A 16,493-nucleotide genomic window follows, 5' to 3' on the forward strand; every position below is an offset into this window, starting at 1 on the left:
TTTTGGGGTATATTTGTTGTGTTTAACAATTGGTGCCGCTTTACTAATAGCCTTTTGTAACAGGGACGTTAAAGAGCCCTGTGACCTGCATCAGTTCTCTTTTTTTTCCTTTTTTCTTCCTTTTTTCTCAAACACTTTTTTGGAGCAAAACGGACATATCGTTAAAGATTCCAAACATGATAGGAAAATTAAAGAGAAAATGTACCCAATAAGGCAAGTGCGAACGGTACCCTAAAACAAAGCACCACCCTAATGGTTACCTCGGCTGAAAACAGCCTACCATTCTCAAATAATGTTGCGCGCGTTGATTCTGTTATTTTTTAACATAGAGAGCAAATTACTAAAGGTTGATTGGTTCAGATAGAGGGAATTTTCCCTTTATTTTGGTAATTGCCCAAGGGAAAATAACCCAAATTTGAAATATCTTCTGTTCTGATTGGCACCTGAGCAGGCAAGATGGGCTCGGGACTGCCCGCTGTGATTCCGCGCAAAAACAGCTGGCCTCCTTTCCCGTCTCTCGAAATAAACAAGTCTTGATTCGTAATAAAGCGGCGATGTTTTTGCTCTATAATAAATCCGATATTGACCAAGCTTTTTCGGTCGAGGTGGCTGGATATTAGTGTCGTTCTCTTTTTTCCGTTTTTATGGAAATAAAACACAAAAAAGAACTGACCCAATATCTAGCCATCTTGACCTCACGCTTGGTCAATGACGCTTATGAAAAATTGCGTTACTTCCGATTCTTTCCAAATTTGGAGTATAAGATGTTGAAAATTAAAGCCAATTTGGTAGTTAAATATGCACTACACAACTAATATTTCAAGTTCAATCGGCGTCGATGTGAGTCGATCTTATTTTATCCCCGTTGATGATGATTTAGAGGTTAAATTTATCATCGGAAACTCCGTAGATGGAATAGACAGTGATGAAGGACGCAGACTTGATCGGGGGGTGGAAATTGAGATCGAGAAATCGAGAGCCATCGAACATATAGTTTTGAAAAGCATACTCGTTCACCGCCAGTAGCCTATTTCGCATTCGCGTGCAGTTCCTGAGTTTTGATCAAAAATTTGTAACAAGTATCTGAGACCAAAGAGCCCCATAATTTACGCCAATGGATGTGATTCAACTATGCGATTCAAACCATGTGACGCGTAATACGATTGGTTGTTTTGTTGCCATAGAGAAATGCATATTTTGATTGTAAGCGATTACTAGTTAGTTTGTACGTGTGTTTTGTTTTAGTCAACTTCAATTTAGGAGCGGAACAAACCATTGTCACATTGGTATTCTTAGCGAAGGAGAAGATGCTATAATTGAGGAGGTGAGTGAAACGTTTTCATCGGGTATAAATTCAAAATAACAAGTACAATCTTTTAATGCTTATCCTCAAAAATAACTCAGAATTTTTAAGCCCTGTTCAAACGGTCACGATAGTTCATGATAGTTGAAATAATCATTTGCCGTCATGTTTGCGTTCAAACATCTCATGATAATTAACAATTGTTCACCGAAGTGGAGGTAAATATCAGGTAATTTAGTGTCAACAACTGAGTTGAAAACGTGAATTGGCCACCGCAAAGAGTTAAAAAGCTGACGTTTCGAGCGTTATCCCATCGTCAGAGCGATTGACGAAGGACTAACGCTCGAAACGTCAGCTTTTTTTACTCTTTACGGTGGCCAATTACGTTTTCAACTCAGTTGTTATCTCTAAATTACCTGCTATACTCTCCCACCGACGCAGCACCACAGTATTTTTAGAAACTTACCCTCTGTATTCATGGGGGTAAATATCCATCATTTTCATCGACATTGAGGTGATTAATTTGTTTCAGTATATATAGTATATCACACAAGTACCATAAACTTAGTTTATTTCTTTCAATATACCGAAAAATGGTGGGAATTCAATTCTTGTTGTTCAATTTTTTCTCATCATCTGTTCGGAGGTGAATGGTACTTGCCATTCAATTCTGAACTAGCCAATCAGCACATGAAAAAAAAAACCATTCACTGAATGTGTGTTATATACTAATTGATTTTAGCTGTTGAAATCATACAATGGGATTTTACTGCCGACTGATACCTAGTATCTTAGTGTGTGAAATTGTAAGCAAAATATCAGCCAAGAAGAGTGCTTATCGCCACAGTTTTAGAGAACATTAATGTAGAACGACTCTTCTAAAGAGTTGCTTGATCACCACAAATGAAGCAGGAAGGAGTAGATATGAAGTCAAGAAGTTGCAAGCAGAAGACAGAAGCCTTTAACCCTTTAACTCCCAGATCAAATTTGTCATTCTCCTCACTGTCAACCATACAATTCTTATAATGTTAGTTCAGATAATTTAGTATTGGATCAACAAATTATCCCCTAATTTATATTTTTCGCTATTCTCATCACTTATCTGGTTGATATTGCATTGATATTGTAAGGAGAAATTCTCTCTTGGTCACTCATGGGAGTTAAAGTGTTAAGGAGATGTTGAAAATGAACTTTGAGACAACCTACAAAATTTTGACAACTATTTTACCCCTCTTATGATTTTCCATTTCAGTTTGAGCCTATTTTTGGCAAACCACAGACTGAAAAACTAATTGAATATAGTTTGAGTTCAAATATGCACCATAGTTAGTTACTATCATTGTCTATCTGTACCATTTCTAAAGGGCTTTACAGTAAATCAGTGTATATGTGTTGAACTTGATATATTGACTTCATTTGAAATACATTTTTGTTTCAATGTGTTGGTGTTGACCCCCAAATTTCTTCTGCTTCTGCTGCCCCCAGTTCTGTTTTGCCAGCAGTTAGTAGTCTCGTATTTTCAAAGAGCATCAGGTTTATTTTTCTGATGAGAGTGCTATATTCAGGCCTGAAATTATACTTCGGTTCATTTCCCCAGGGACATTGTGAGACAGTTTTGTGAATTCCCTGAGAATGATTTATCATCTGTGAATAATAAGCCCACTGCTCCTCATATTTCCTAACCAAACCCGAAGTGAGTTTAGGAGTATTTCAGCTTTCTCTGGGAACAACATATGCTTTGTGGTGTATCATAAAATGAAAAGGGGATATTTAAAAGTTTGGTTTTGCCATAGTGTCTGGAAGTGCATGCTAGAAATGATTGAAATTGCTTTGCATTGTGTCATACCGAAGAGTGTCGTAGCTTATTGTTTTGCAAACCATATTTCCCATTGCTTGATTTTAATCACTGTCAATGGTTTTAGATGTTTTGTTACTCAAAGGAAATACCAAAAAAGAGACAAAAAAACAAAATAATAGAAGATGCAAAAAAAGAAAAAAAAAAAAGAAGTGAAGAATGTTATAAAAGCCACTTTGCAGCATTCATTTTAACTTTGTCAGTCATGAGTTATGATAGTTGTGTTTTGATGCTAGTTTTGCCAAAGAGACCTCCTATTGATTAGCAAGGATAGTGGAGGGCATATTTATTTACTTAGTAACACTTCAAACCTGCCCCCATGCTGACACACCCCCATTTTTTCCAAAAATATTTCTTCCCAGTAAGGGTTTGACTGACATTGGAAAACATGAAAATTTTGTGAAAAGATTTAGAATTTACTTTTCTCCTTTCAAATTTTCAGGAATGTGGCTGACATCTGGAGGATCAATTTTGTATTACTTCATAATAATTATTCATAATAATTACTGACATTTTGATGAAAAATCTTTTTTTCCTCAAATATGATAACAAATTTATGCTAATTTTTCTGAAATTCTTATTTTAATACACTTTAATGTAAGATAATGTAGGGCCTTATTGCTATAAATACATGTTGAGGTAAAAAAATGAAAACACAGTGTGGTCAATTTCATGCATTTTTGGGGGCCATAGATGAGTTAAAGTTTGCAAGATCAGTACTAATATATATGACCTAAATGTAAATGAGTGAGCCATTGTTTTATATATGTTAGTGCATCTAGTTCAATCTGTTTCCTAAGGACTGTGAAAGGTGTTCACTGTAGTTTAGGGTAAAACTTTGGAGTCAAGGGAGAGATCATTTTCCTTGATGAAAATTGAATTAGTTGGTAATGACAAAACTAATCAGTGATCGGTACAGCATTCTGTGCCACACAGCTTTGGTCCCATAACATCTACTTTGTCAGTTTTTCTAAGTTACTGCATAATCTGGTGACTGACATAATATGATGTCTCTGTGTAGAACAGCCCACACATTACTCAAAGTTCTGTTAATAAACAGACATCTTCGGATTGGACACGGCACTACTGGATGTACTGAAAGAATGATACATAAGGGAACTTATTAGAAACAATAAGCACATTTAGAGGTGCTCAAAAAAGCCATAAAGTTACATATATTGTTAAGTTCTATCAAAAAGGCACTAGATAGAGCTGTTTAGAGGATTCTATGCACAATCAAAATCCCTTGGGAAGATAACTCTTCTGCCAAAAGGGAACTAGTAGTAATAATAATGATAATAATAATGAGACTTTGATGATGTTCTTTTTGGGTCTGAGTCTGTGTCACCTCAGTATAAAAACCTGATCAAAGAAAATGGGTGGTGCTTGTGTTCTTTAGAGGGTAATTCTTTGAAATAAGACCTTCATAATGAGGACTCCCGAAGAGTCCCTTTACTTTGGTTCGGAGAACACACACCTTAATTCCTCTCAAAAAGGGAGAAAACAAAAGACTGGAAAAATTATTTTAGCCATAAAGCACCTTAGTAGGTGCTCTAAAAAAGTCATAAAGATACTTACATTAAGAATTAATGTAAAGAATACAGTTTTTAACAAAGTACACTCTGCAATTCTTAGTATCACTCAGGCACTGTGTGTATCTGAATACACACAGTGTGTGTACGTTATGAAGAATTTGAGTGTGTAAACCATTAAAATATTATTTTTTCGTTAATCTAAGTATCTTAATGGTTTTCTTGGGCACTTCTTCATATGCCTCAGGACACAAAAAAACTTTTTTCCAGGTTCTGTGTTTTTACCTTCTTGTGAGGACTCAAGATGTGTGTTATACGAACCGACTTATGAGGACCATTCAAAAGTCCTCACTATGATGGTCTTTTCTCTTATTACAACGTATTTATGAGGACTTTTTTGTGGGGACTTGAAAATGTCCCCACAATTTGAACAGACCCCACTTTGCTGGTGTGTAATCTTATGAATGTCCCCATAGGTGTGCAAAGGTGCACGCACACACACACACATTTGCTGTAAGTGGAAAAATTGTTCTCAGAGGTGCAACCTTAAATAGTCCTGCCATATACAGTTTTGTCTATATCATGAAACATGGCGTCGAGGTTCAATTTTTAAAAACCAAGGCTAGCCCAACATTTGAATCCGACATTTTTGTTTGTGACATTTATGGCCCTCTAGATTCAGTTCACTTGAAAAAAGCACACAAAGAGCTTTGCGTCAAACAATTTAAAGAGCAGTTTGAATAGTGTCGGCTGAAATGTGTGAGACACATGATTTAAGCTGAGCTGCGATGACTTCATTATTTGGGACGGTTGAGGACACACAATCAATCAGTGAAATACCCTTCTTCTGAACTAGATTTCCTATTTCTTTGCATCGTATTTCCTTAAACCTGCATTTTCTCAGGCAATTTGAGTTAAAATTTATTTTTGGATGTATATTATTATCAGGTAAATTCCATTTCTGTGTGACATTGCGTAAAACACCAGTCGAATTACCGTACTAACACTGGTTAGTTTGGTGCTAGTAACTTCTTGTAGGACACAAATATATTCTTCCTAATTTCCAGCAACATCTTGTGAAACTTCAAGTTCTACACAGGAGGCGAAAAATCATTAAAAAAAAACACATTCTCTTAAAGTCAGTTGCACATCGTCCTAATTACGTATGGAAATATAATTCCCAAAATATTTCTTGCAGGAAAACAAAAAGGAAAGTGATCATGATGAAGGAAATGGAATCCTCTTTCGAAACTTTAACGAGTCGCGCTTGGTTAGCTCACGTTTTAGAGCGCTCGACTGGCGTGGAGGAGGTCGAGGGTTCAAGCTCAAGACCGGGCCAACACTCAGGGTCGTAAAATATTGAGGAGAATGTTCCTACTTTTGCTTTGACAACGGTTCTTTTCGGGTAAGAACGATAAGCCGTCACAGGACGAAATCGCAAGAATCCGTAAACGGAAACGTGGTAGAAACATGTTAAACCGTTCCGGAAACACGACGGATAACCTGTGTTTCCGTTACCGGTTACGTGACGTTTTCTCGCGTTTCCGTTGCTGCGTATACAACGGAACCGGACCACTTTTACGTAAACATAACGGAAACATGGAGTTGCATGTTTCCGCCACGTTTCAGAAATACGGAAACATGTGATTTCGTCCTGTGCGTAGGCCCCGTCTCCTTTCTCTTCTCTGAAATGATTAACAGGGACGTTAAAGAACCAACGCACTTCTCGCAAAGAGTCGGGAACGTAGCTCCCGGTGTTGCGCTCTGGCCATGTCATGGTATACACAAACCTACATTTAAACCAGTTCTCGTTTCAACTCGTTTTTTACAGACACGGTTTTTTAAGCAAGACCACTTTCATCTAGACTTCCATCTATCTCTAGAGAAGGCCTGTTTGAAGAATTTTATAAATTTCCTGAAATGGAGGGAATGGTTTCTATATTGGAAACTAATTTGAAATTTGCAAAAAGTAACATTTACGCTTGTGACTTCGCCCATATCATATGATTGTGTGAAAGACCATTACGTTTGTTAGACTGATTAACGCATGAGTATTTGACGTTCTGTGTGAGATCTATAAAAATATTTGCGAATTTTTCTCCACGTTCTGTAAGCCAACATTTTAAGGCATACTTTTAGTCGTCATTTATATATACTTTGGCCGTTTACATCTATCTTTTTTACTTATTCAAATTCAGAGGGGTTGGGTTTTTTTAATGAAAACCTTGTCAGTTCTTGAAATTGGTTTTTTTTTCCTCAGACACTTGGTTTTCTAAAGAGAAAGGACATCTTTCCGGAAGATACAAATTAGGAAATGTTATAAAATGACTTTAATAATAAGAACACGACGAATCCTTAATCGCATTGCCTAGGCATTAAACTCTTCGAAGACAATTGTTCTTCCTTTCTCGACGACTCAAAAAGTGTAAATATAGTGAAAGGATTTCGATGGGCTTAATCGTTAGCCACAAAATAATGCAAGCGTTGGGCGTAGAACTGACAGATATTAACCGTCAGTCGTAAACATAGTTAAATGTAAAAAATTCAATGTTTTAGAATTGGCGGAAAGAAATTTAATGGTAGCCTTAACAAAGGCAAAATTTTAACCGTTAGTTATGAAAGCTATCACCCCACTGAGACTTACTAGTAAACGAACATATACGTTAACGCAGAAATTTAAAAAAAAAAAAAACAAACATTACCGAAAAAACAGTTCTTCGCACGTTATAATATGGAGATCAAACGGAAATTGAAAGACATGATCGATGATTTACGCGAGAAACTATGGTGGTCATCCGCTAAGAGTGAGAACTCCAGGTATATAAGATTGTTGTCAATTTTCAGTACTTATTCTCCCAGCATTTGCACCCACCAGTGCGACGGACTATGTTATTCTACTGAACGTGTTTTGGCCTGCTTGTTATAAATGTAAACAGTAATATCTTGAACGACTTTAATTGAATATATGAAAATCATTGTTGTCGAGTATTAGTAAAGGGAAACTATTCCTCGTGTTGCCACATGCACCTGAAGTAAAGATGGAACCAGGCACAACTTTAACTAGCTTCTTCTCTATCTTTTGCTGTAATCGACACCAACTTGATTTGTTCAACTACATTGAACGTTCAACGTCTATCCTACTGCACAAAAAATATTGATGCAATTTTGAGGAAAACAAGCTCTGAACAAGCGGTAGCTTTAATTTTCGCATGAACCTACTCGCTCTGCTTGTTGACAAGCATCTCTATGTTTGAAGCTAAATAAGAAATTAACTGCTTTTGAAGACCGTTTAGGTATTTGCATATTGAGAGGCGATTTTTAAAAGGAGGGGAAGATATATTTATGAATATCACGAAATGTTGAGGAATTTTTACGATAGAACTAGAGTTGAAGTCAAAGATCACCCTCGATCCGCTATATTGGCGGGCAAGTATGGGCAGACCAAGTGCGATTTCCAGTTTTTTTAAGTAAGCAAAAATAATTGGAACATTCTTATATCAATTTCGTAATTAGGACCCTAAAACAAGACTTCATGCCAAATCTCAGCCAAATCGGTGAAATGAAATGGCCCACGAAAGGTCGAAAGTTACAGACTATCGAACCTAAATGGAATCTTGTAGACGATTTTTTCGTGAACTGTATTATTTAAAATTCCTGTTTCACTTTTATAGTGGACTGCTTCGTCAGCGTAGCTTCAGCTTCCGTTTTGTTGTTACTTATTGTTATTTTTTAATTCCTTCAATTTCCCGCTTCCTACGGTACCTCTTAAAACTATGTGAAGGCCCCTTCTCTTACCTGGTTTATGCTATAGATTCCTGCTTGATATCTTTTCATTTTACGATAATGATTGTTCCATAAATAAATGAATAAATAGAAAGAAGTAATAATGATAATAATAATAATAATAATAATAATAATAAAGCGGTCAAACAAATTTATGATATGCACTATTTTTGAAAATTTCAGAATGTTCGTTGCTGGTAAAAACATTTCTACGAATAGCTAAAAATATTCGTTTCTTCAAAATGTTGATGCATTTTTTGATTTTGTTCATTGCAGGTAATGATATTAATAAAAGGTAGTGACTAGGATGGCAACTAGGATTTGCACCAGAATTTTAAAGACTATCTACATCAATTTCACCCTGAACTTAAAAAAATCGTCCTTTTACTGGAAATCGATGGTTGCGAGAGACTGAGGTCAGATGAGTCTGGATTCAAAGTTTGTTAGGGTTCAAATGGTTTCTTAATTTGGAAAAATTTATTCTTTTTGATGGATAATAGCTTCTACACTTCTCTTTTTGTTTCATTGAAATCGATGTTCAAAAATGCCCAATGAACTGTAATCAAAATGTGTTTGTTTTTCTAACAACATAGCAACAATACAGGTTCAAGGAGACAGGTTTGTCGCTCTATTTGCCTTTAACTCGTGGTCAAAACAAATTAAGATACATGAGCACATTATTTTGAAACATTTATATTTTTAGAGGGTAAACACGAAGTAATGTAAATACATTGAAGGTATGCCAAAAGACTTCCACTAATAGAAAGAAAAGTCAACTGATTCTCCTCATTGAAAACCCACCTTTTTATTTCTTTTTTTATCTTCCTACTCGTTACAGAATCGGAATATAATGAACTTACTTCATCAAATTCGTTCTCTAGAGCTTCTTATCGATAAGTGAACGTTTGCTTGTAGAGTCCGAAAGAGGTTCTTGTTTTGACAATTAAATTGATAAAAAAAAAAGCTTAGGGCTTACGAAGTTGGACTTCTCCCTCCTGAGACTAAAAATTATCATTACAAGAAAAAGTCAGCAATTTATAGTACAACATCATTCCAGTTTTTGATAATGAAGATAGGAAGTCAGACCGTGTATCAGTGTATATCAAGCGAAAAGTTTTAAACTTGTGTATAAATCAAAGCTAATTTGAGCTTGTGAAAATGAATTTCTGCTGATTCATTGCCTCCAATTGCTTTTATTGCCAGACGGGAGCAGTAAATCATGGAGAAGGAACATGATTCACAGGAAGTTCTTACCAGAGAACCAAAATGAACATTGTTAACGTAATTCAACAAAGTATCACAATCTCAGCTGTTGTACATGTCTATCAGCAAACAAAAAAGGAAGACGGAAATATTCACAGAAATATGGATATGAAAGGTGTCGCGGAGGTAAATTGGTTGACTTAGCTTGTAACAAGGCCGCATGATGATAAAAACTTATCCATCACGAATATCATGACACACAGGAAGTTCTTACCACCACCAAAATAAACAGTGGTTGCATGATAATTTGGCAAAGTTTCACAATGCCAGCTGTTGTGCATATGTAAAAACGATAACCTAGGAAACCATCAAATGAATTCTTCATTTTCACAAACTAGGTTTACATCTATCCATTTAGTTAACGCACGCATTTTCAACGAAAAACCAATTTAATCAACTACGTTATAACATAGAACTTTTGCGAGCCCTACCGGTCTAAACGGCTTATTGATTTTGTTATGAATATAAAATTGTAGGAAGGTTAGTGACCTAAAACAATTCTTTCAGGTCAAATTTATCCTTATTCAGCACAAACGGTTTAAATATCAGTGTGCTTATCATTTAACAAATTTAATTTATCATTCCTAAAATTGGACGACAGTATGGATATGAAAGATTTCGTGGAGGTGAATTTGCAGACGTGTAACACTGCTGCATAATTATAACTGCTATGTATGAATTTTGTCATGATAGCATGCCAGGCCACAAAATGATGTGACGAAACTTAATTATGGCAATTAACAGGTAAATTATTGCTGAACCGAGCAGCATTCTACACAAACATTTTTACCGGTAGAAACTAAGGCACAACAGCTGACATGCGAAATAATTTGACTGCTATTGGTTTAACCGGCGACAGCCTAATTTCCATTGTTTCAAACTTCCCGTGTCATGATAAGTAATATTAAGTAAAGAATTCGTTTCTTGACCAGAACTTTTTTAATCGTTTTCTGTATCATGTATTCTGTTTCTGTCTCCCTTCTCTTATTGGAGCTCTGCTTTATGATACAAAGGGCTGTCAGATCACAAGGTTAGTTTCAGTAAGACTTACATCCAATTTATGTTTACCTTTTGGTTCGAGTATTGGTTTCTTTTTTTGGGAAACGTTTTATTTAATAATAAGAAGTCGTCACTAAGTCAGAAAATTGGATTTATTCACCTATATTAACTGGAGAATTGTCGTTAAAATATTCAGTTATCAACGCACAGATAGTATTTTGAAGATATATGACATTTTCGTGTACGAATGTGCATAAATTAAGTAAGAATTCAACAAAGCGAAACACGATGACAAAACTTCTGCCGATGAATTTGAACCTCCTTCGTCGTCTTCCTCCACTAGCTGTTCAGAGATTGCCGTCTTTCCGAAGATACCCGCCTTTAAAACAAGCCCTAAAAACAAGCAAACAGAAATGAAATAATTTCCAATTTAAGAACAATAGAGAATTTTTGCCGTGTTGACATACTCTTTTTTGGTGATTTCGGTTCTTCCCCTTCGAACCCCGGACTGGTCCCTAAATTCCCTTGAATTAACTCTTCTACAGTCTGTGCTGAAGAGTTTTATTACAGTTTTTATCATAGTAAAGGGCCGGAAAATAAACTAGCAAGAGCTCCGCTTTTAAGGCTTGGCTAAACCTATATATTATGTATCTCAATTCTAATAAGCTATATAATTGAGCTATGAGTCAATATCTTTCAACTGGTGGTTTTAAAGGGTTGAGTGAAAAAGCTATCGATAAAGTCAATTTAGCTGAATACAGAGAAGAAGTTGATCTTGAGTACCCACAGAAATTACACAATGGTCAAATTTGTATTTCTCAAGATATGCTTCAAAATTATTATGAAAAAACAGCAAAAAAAATACGATGTAAGCATCGGACTGGTTAAAAAAATTAGTTCTAACATTGTCGTATGAAATAAAATGTTGTGAATAGAAATGAAAACTAATAACGCGCACAACGTTTTTCCATTTGCTGTTTTCCCCCAAACGTTATTACGAAGATTTATGATATCCATGCTATATCTAAATTTATTCCAAAACGATTACATCTCCAAGTGACTAGATATCTTGTACATAAAACCCATTTTTTATCTTCACACAATCACCTATACCGTTTGAATGTAAAGTAAATTTCAATCAGTTTCTGTAATCTCATATAAGTCATATTGTATGAAAATTTCACCGAAAAATCTCCGTAGCATCGCGGTTTGGGAAGAACATATTTGTAAGTCGCATTTCCACGCACTTTCATGGGGCACCTGTTTTGTATCAAACTTTGTTTGCACTGTCTGCTGAATGTTACTTTTCTTCACCATTCTGGTCGTTGTTTCAATTTGTTCAATCCTTTCTTATTCTCGTAATCTCTTTAGATAAGCCATAATATTTAGAATACCATGTTTATTGATTGTACTGTATAGTCCGCGGAAGCTGAAAAAAAACCGCCTCTCAATATGCAAATACCTAAACGGTCTTTAAAAGCGTTCAATTTCTTGTTTAAAAGAGTTGACTTCGAAGAGTTGACTGGGAGACAAGCCCCAGCACCTCGGGTGATGTTGAAACCGTCTATGGGACACTAGGGTGTTGTTTCTTGAATGTAATGATATTATCCTGAATTATAAATACAACTGTGAACAGAAAAGCTAAAAGTTTTAGAGAGCTTCCCAAAATTCGTTCGGCCGCCATTGCATCATATGCATATTCCTTTGCAGACGCAAGCTGTCCACAAATTGCCACTTTCAACTGTTTTGTTTTCCTCGGAGATTCCGATTCTCAGCTTAGCCGTTAAAATTGTACTTTTAAAAGATTCTCTTAAGAAGGTCTACAGTTTATATCAGTTAGGCGAAAGAGGAAAGCCGAACTGTCAAATTCAAGCTCGCCTATTTAAATAACATAGTGAGATGTTAATTTAGAATTATAATTAGCTGTCAGAAAAACACAACATGAGGAATGAAATATCTTCCAATCATTATAGTGTTAGTTAATTGACACCTTCTTTAATCGGACTCCTATCTTTTAAGCTAGGTAAACAACACCAGGATAGACTTTCACACAAGCGTTAGTTCGACTGTTATCCAGTAAAAAGAGTTTTGTTGAAGACAGTTTGGTTTAGAGAGAGAAAAATCTTACCATCTCTCATATTTCTATCTACAGTTGGGTTTGTTTATTACACGCGACGTGATCACATGACATGCTGACCAACAGAATTTCTAAAACTATAAGCTTTCCATATTCTTCTGTTTTGAATATAAACTTAGTGTTTCGTCTCGGCTAAGAGACTCATGCCGTTCACTAAACACCTTTTAGGATAGTCTACGCAACAATCTCGATAGTCTGTAATTGCTTGCAATCCATTACAATATTTGCAACCATCTCCCGCGGCAACTGTAATATTTGCCTTCCATGAAACGGGTAAACATCTCGAGAGATGAAATTATTAGTAAAATGTAAAATTCTCCAATTCATTTCATAACTTTAGATTCTAATTCGTTGCATTAGCTGGTGTTTGGTTTCACTTTTTATACCAGCAAAAGATGGAAACAAATTAGCATAATCACGTCACGATATACATCAAGCCGGATATTGTTTTACTATGTTTTGATGGTCCACGGAAATGTTTAGTATGTCACTGGAGAATGTCGTTGTCCATAACGGCATAAAATGATTAATGATGGCAACAAATTTCCATAAAGGAGGGCCAATTCATTGCGTTCTGTAAGCTACGCGGAATGTATGTAAAGGCCAGAGTGTCAATTTTTAATTTTTGATCTTCTCCACACTATACGTGGCTCATGGGAGCGTCTGTATTAAAGACTGAAAAGATAGGATTACATTTATATCTACGCCCCTAAGATCAAACTCGCATTTAAGAAAAAAGTGTGATATTTGCTAACTTCTTTAATATGCATTACCCTTGCAGTTTTTGGGAAGAGTTTTGATTAAATAAAGAACGGAACAAACTAAAATTGCTAAATTATAAAAAAAAAGTACCTTATAAAAAACTGTAACAGATGTATTTAGCTATTCGCTGAAAATGCTCCATTGACCCGATCATCAGAAAAGAACGCTGCGGACCACCGAGTAACAGACGTTAGACAGGGTCTGTTTTCTATAGATGAGTTCCGTTATTTGAATGTGCCTCGAGTTGGAATTTTCTCGGTGCACGACGACTTGGAGTGTACCATGAGATGCCTTCAACATCCTTCCTGTGTTTCTGTAAACTTGGTCCTCGAGATAGGACTGTGGTGCGAGTTATTGTCATCTGATAAGTACAGCAACCCCAAGGAATTCAGACAAAACGAAAGCTCATATCATTATCACATCGTGGTAAGGACTCTCTTCTGTGTTTTTTCATATTTTAAAGCAGCCTGTGCGGGGAAACACTTCATAATATATTAATTGCAGCCATAATTAAGAAAGCGTCATCCAAGATGAATGATCAGTAACTTCTCTTGGGATTAAAATAGTTACCCACTCCTTCTTCCGGAGTGAACGTTTGTCTTCCTTCAAGACTGAATGAGATGTGCTTTTTCCGATTATCATTTCACTTGCTCTCTCGTTAATTCGCTTACTTCTCTTTTCACTCATTTCATTTGTTTATCCCTTCATATTCTTAGGTGTGCCAACCACGACCTAACTCCACAGAAAAACGATCTTTGAATGGAATGGCTATTGTATAAGTTTCTCTTAAGAGAATATTGCAAAAGCAGCTCATGTGTGACTTTTCAACACACTTACATAGTACGCTGTTTAGGCCAAGTCGTGTCATATTTAGCGTGAAAGTTCTTTTTTATCTCTCTCTTTCTTCAGAAGAACATATGTGCTGAAAATCCTTGCGCGAACAACACCACTTGTCGAAGCAGTTTTGCAGACAAACTTTATCAGTGTCTATGTCCTGCTGGATACAAAGGTCCGAGGTGCCAAACAGGTAAACAAAAAATCCTTTACATAGTTCAAGTGAGATCTTCAATTCAATTATTAAGAAGCATTCAAGTCGTACACTAACTACATGAACATGTGTCATTTACATCGTCATTTCTAAGAAACAAAAAAAAAACGAAGTTGAGAGACACACAGAGGAAAGAAAACTTAATTGCCTTTTTTCTTAAATCTGAAACTGGCGTCTAAGATTTGAAAAGCAATTCTAATTGTGTATAAGTAAATCAAAATATAACTACAATGAACCTACATACGAATACATATGATTAAGTATTGACGAGATTTAAAAGAAAAGCAAATGATTACTTGCAATTCCAGCGGACCCACTACTCCATCTGTTTGTTTTCTTCGCTTGCTGTTTCTTTTGTTGTCTTCAGACATCGATGAGTGTGCCAAAGGGATTCACAATTGCAGTCCCCATGCCTTTTGCAACAATACCAAAGGGTCTTATTACTGCGCATGCAGGCCCGGATTCATTGGGAATGGCCGAGAATGCAAAGGTACAAGCAAGCGTTAACTTTTGTACACATTTAGCCGAGAGGATTCCTATAAGAGAACTTTCTGATGAAAATGTCAACGCACTGCAGTAACCATAACGTGTAACGCAAAGCACACAGCAAACAGCGCAAAAATTCACAAATATATAAAATCAGACAACCCTCATGATAAGAGAGAAGAGTAATTCGTGGGTTCATACCATGAAATTTGGGCATGAAAAAGAGCAGAATGATTAATCATTCTTTAAACACAAATGAATTAGTTACTTGCAGAGCCATCAGTTAGCTTCCAACTTTAAAGACTGGATGAAAATAATTGTTATCAATGATAATGATACCCTCTACCGACCTCTCTTCTTTTCAAGGATTTGAAGTAAGGCATGCATGCCACCCAAAAAAGAAAAGAAAATGTTGTAGCTTAGCCAGAAAGCTGAAATATAATAATAATAAAAAGACTACAACATTAAAGAGACAATATAATTTTATAATTCTAATCAAGGGTATTTTTAAACTACCTCCAGAAGCTACTTCGTGTAAAGAAATTCATGACAAGGATATGTAAGTAGAATTGATACTCGGTTATTATTTATGTAAATATTCCGCTTGCCTGCAATTAGTTTAAGGCCATCACGTCACTGAATATACCCCAATTTTCAAGCCACCTTCCATTCGCGAAGAAAGTCCGTTTAAATTCGATTCACATTGGTGGAGTGTGTCCCCGTCCTTATAAAAGGATTCCAGGATAAAAAACCGAGTCTTGTTGCTACAAAGACTGTTGTTTATATTCTGTAGTTTTTGACGTCGTCTTTTACTGAAGGATCAACTTTTCACTTGCTTATTTGTTGAATCATTATCATAGCCACTCAGTATCTTTGCCATTGTCATTTTCATTGCCACCGTTGTAGCTATGATAATTATTTTTATAAGCTCGTTTTATTTCACAATCATTGCTTTCATTGCTAGTTAAATTTTTTTTTTCCAATTTGATTCAAAAGATCCAATGTGAGTGGTGTGGTTACCCTTTTGGTTGACTCCCAACCATTGTCCGTTTTCTGTCACATGGGAAATTTTGGGTGTGGAGATGGGGGATGGACGCCAGTCATGAAGATTGACGGCAGAGAGGTGCATAATTTTATTAAATAATTAATTACCTGTATAAACCCGCCCTCTTTCAAAACGTTGCAAGTTAAAAACGTGCGTGTTTCATATGTATGCCTTCAGTTGTCTTTCATCAAGAAGGTAATACATACTTCGTTTAACACTTACTGTGTGTAATGACTATAAAAGAATCAAAAAGAATTTATAAATATATTCTAGCATATTT

The 16,493-nt window shown here is 35.9% G+C and overlaps 1 protein-coding gene across 1 annotated transcript in view; it reads left to right on the forward strand.

Moving 5' to 3' along the window:
• The window catches only part of LOC131793554 (fibrillin-1-like), a 61,357-nt gene that overhangs the window by 43,656 nt on the left and 1,208 nt on the right, over positions 1-16,493 (forward strand). The window contains exons 7-8 of the mRNA XM_066169950.1: positions 15,691-15,727; positions 16,165-16,291. Of these exons, the coding sequence (XP_066026047.1) occupies positions 15,691-15,727; positions 16,165-16,291 (164 nt within the window). The remainder of the gene's footprint in view (positions 1-15,690; positions 15,728-16,164; positions 16,292-16,493) is intronic.

This window comes from Pocillopora verrucosa, chromosome 7 (assembly GCF_036669915.1).
Source record: "Pocillopora verrucosa isolate sample1 chromosome 7, ASM3666991v2, whole genome shotgun sequence".
NCBI classification, from domain to species: Eukaryota; Metazoa; Cnidaria; class Anthozoa; order Scleractinia; family Pocilloporidae; genus Pocillopora; species Pocillopora verrucosa.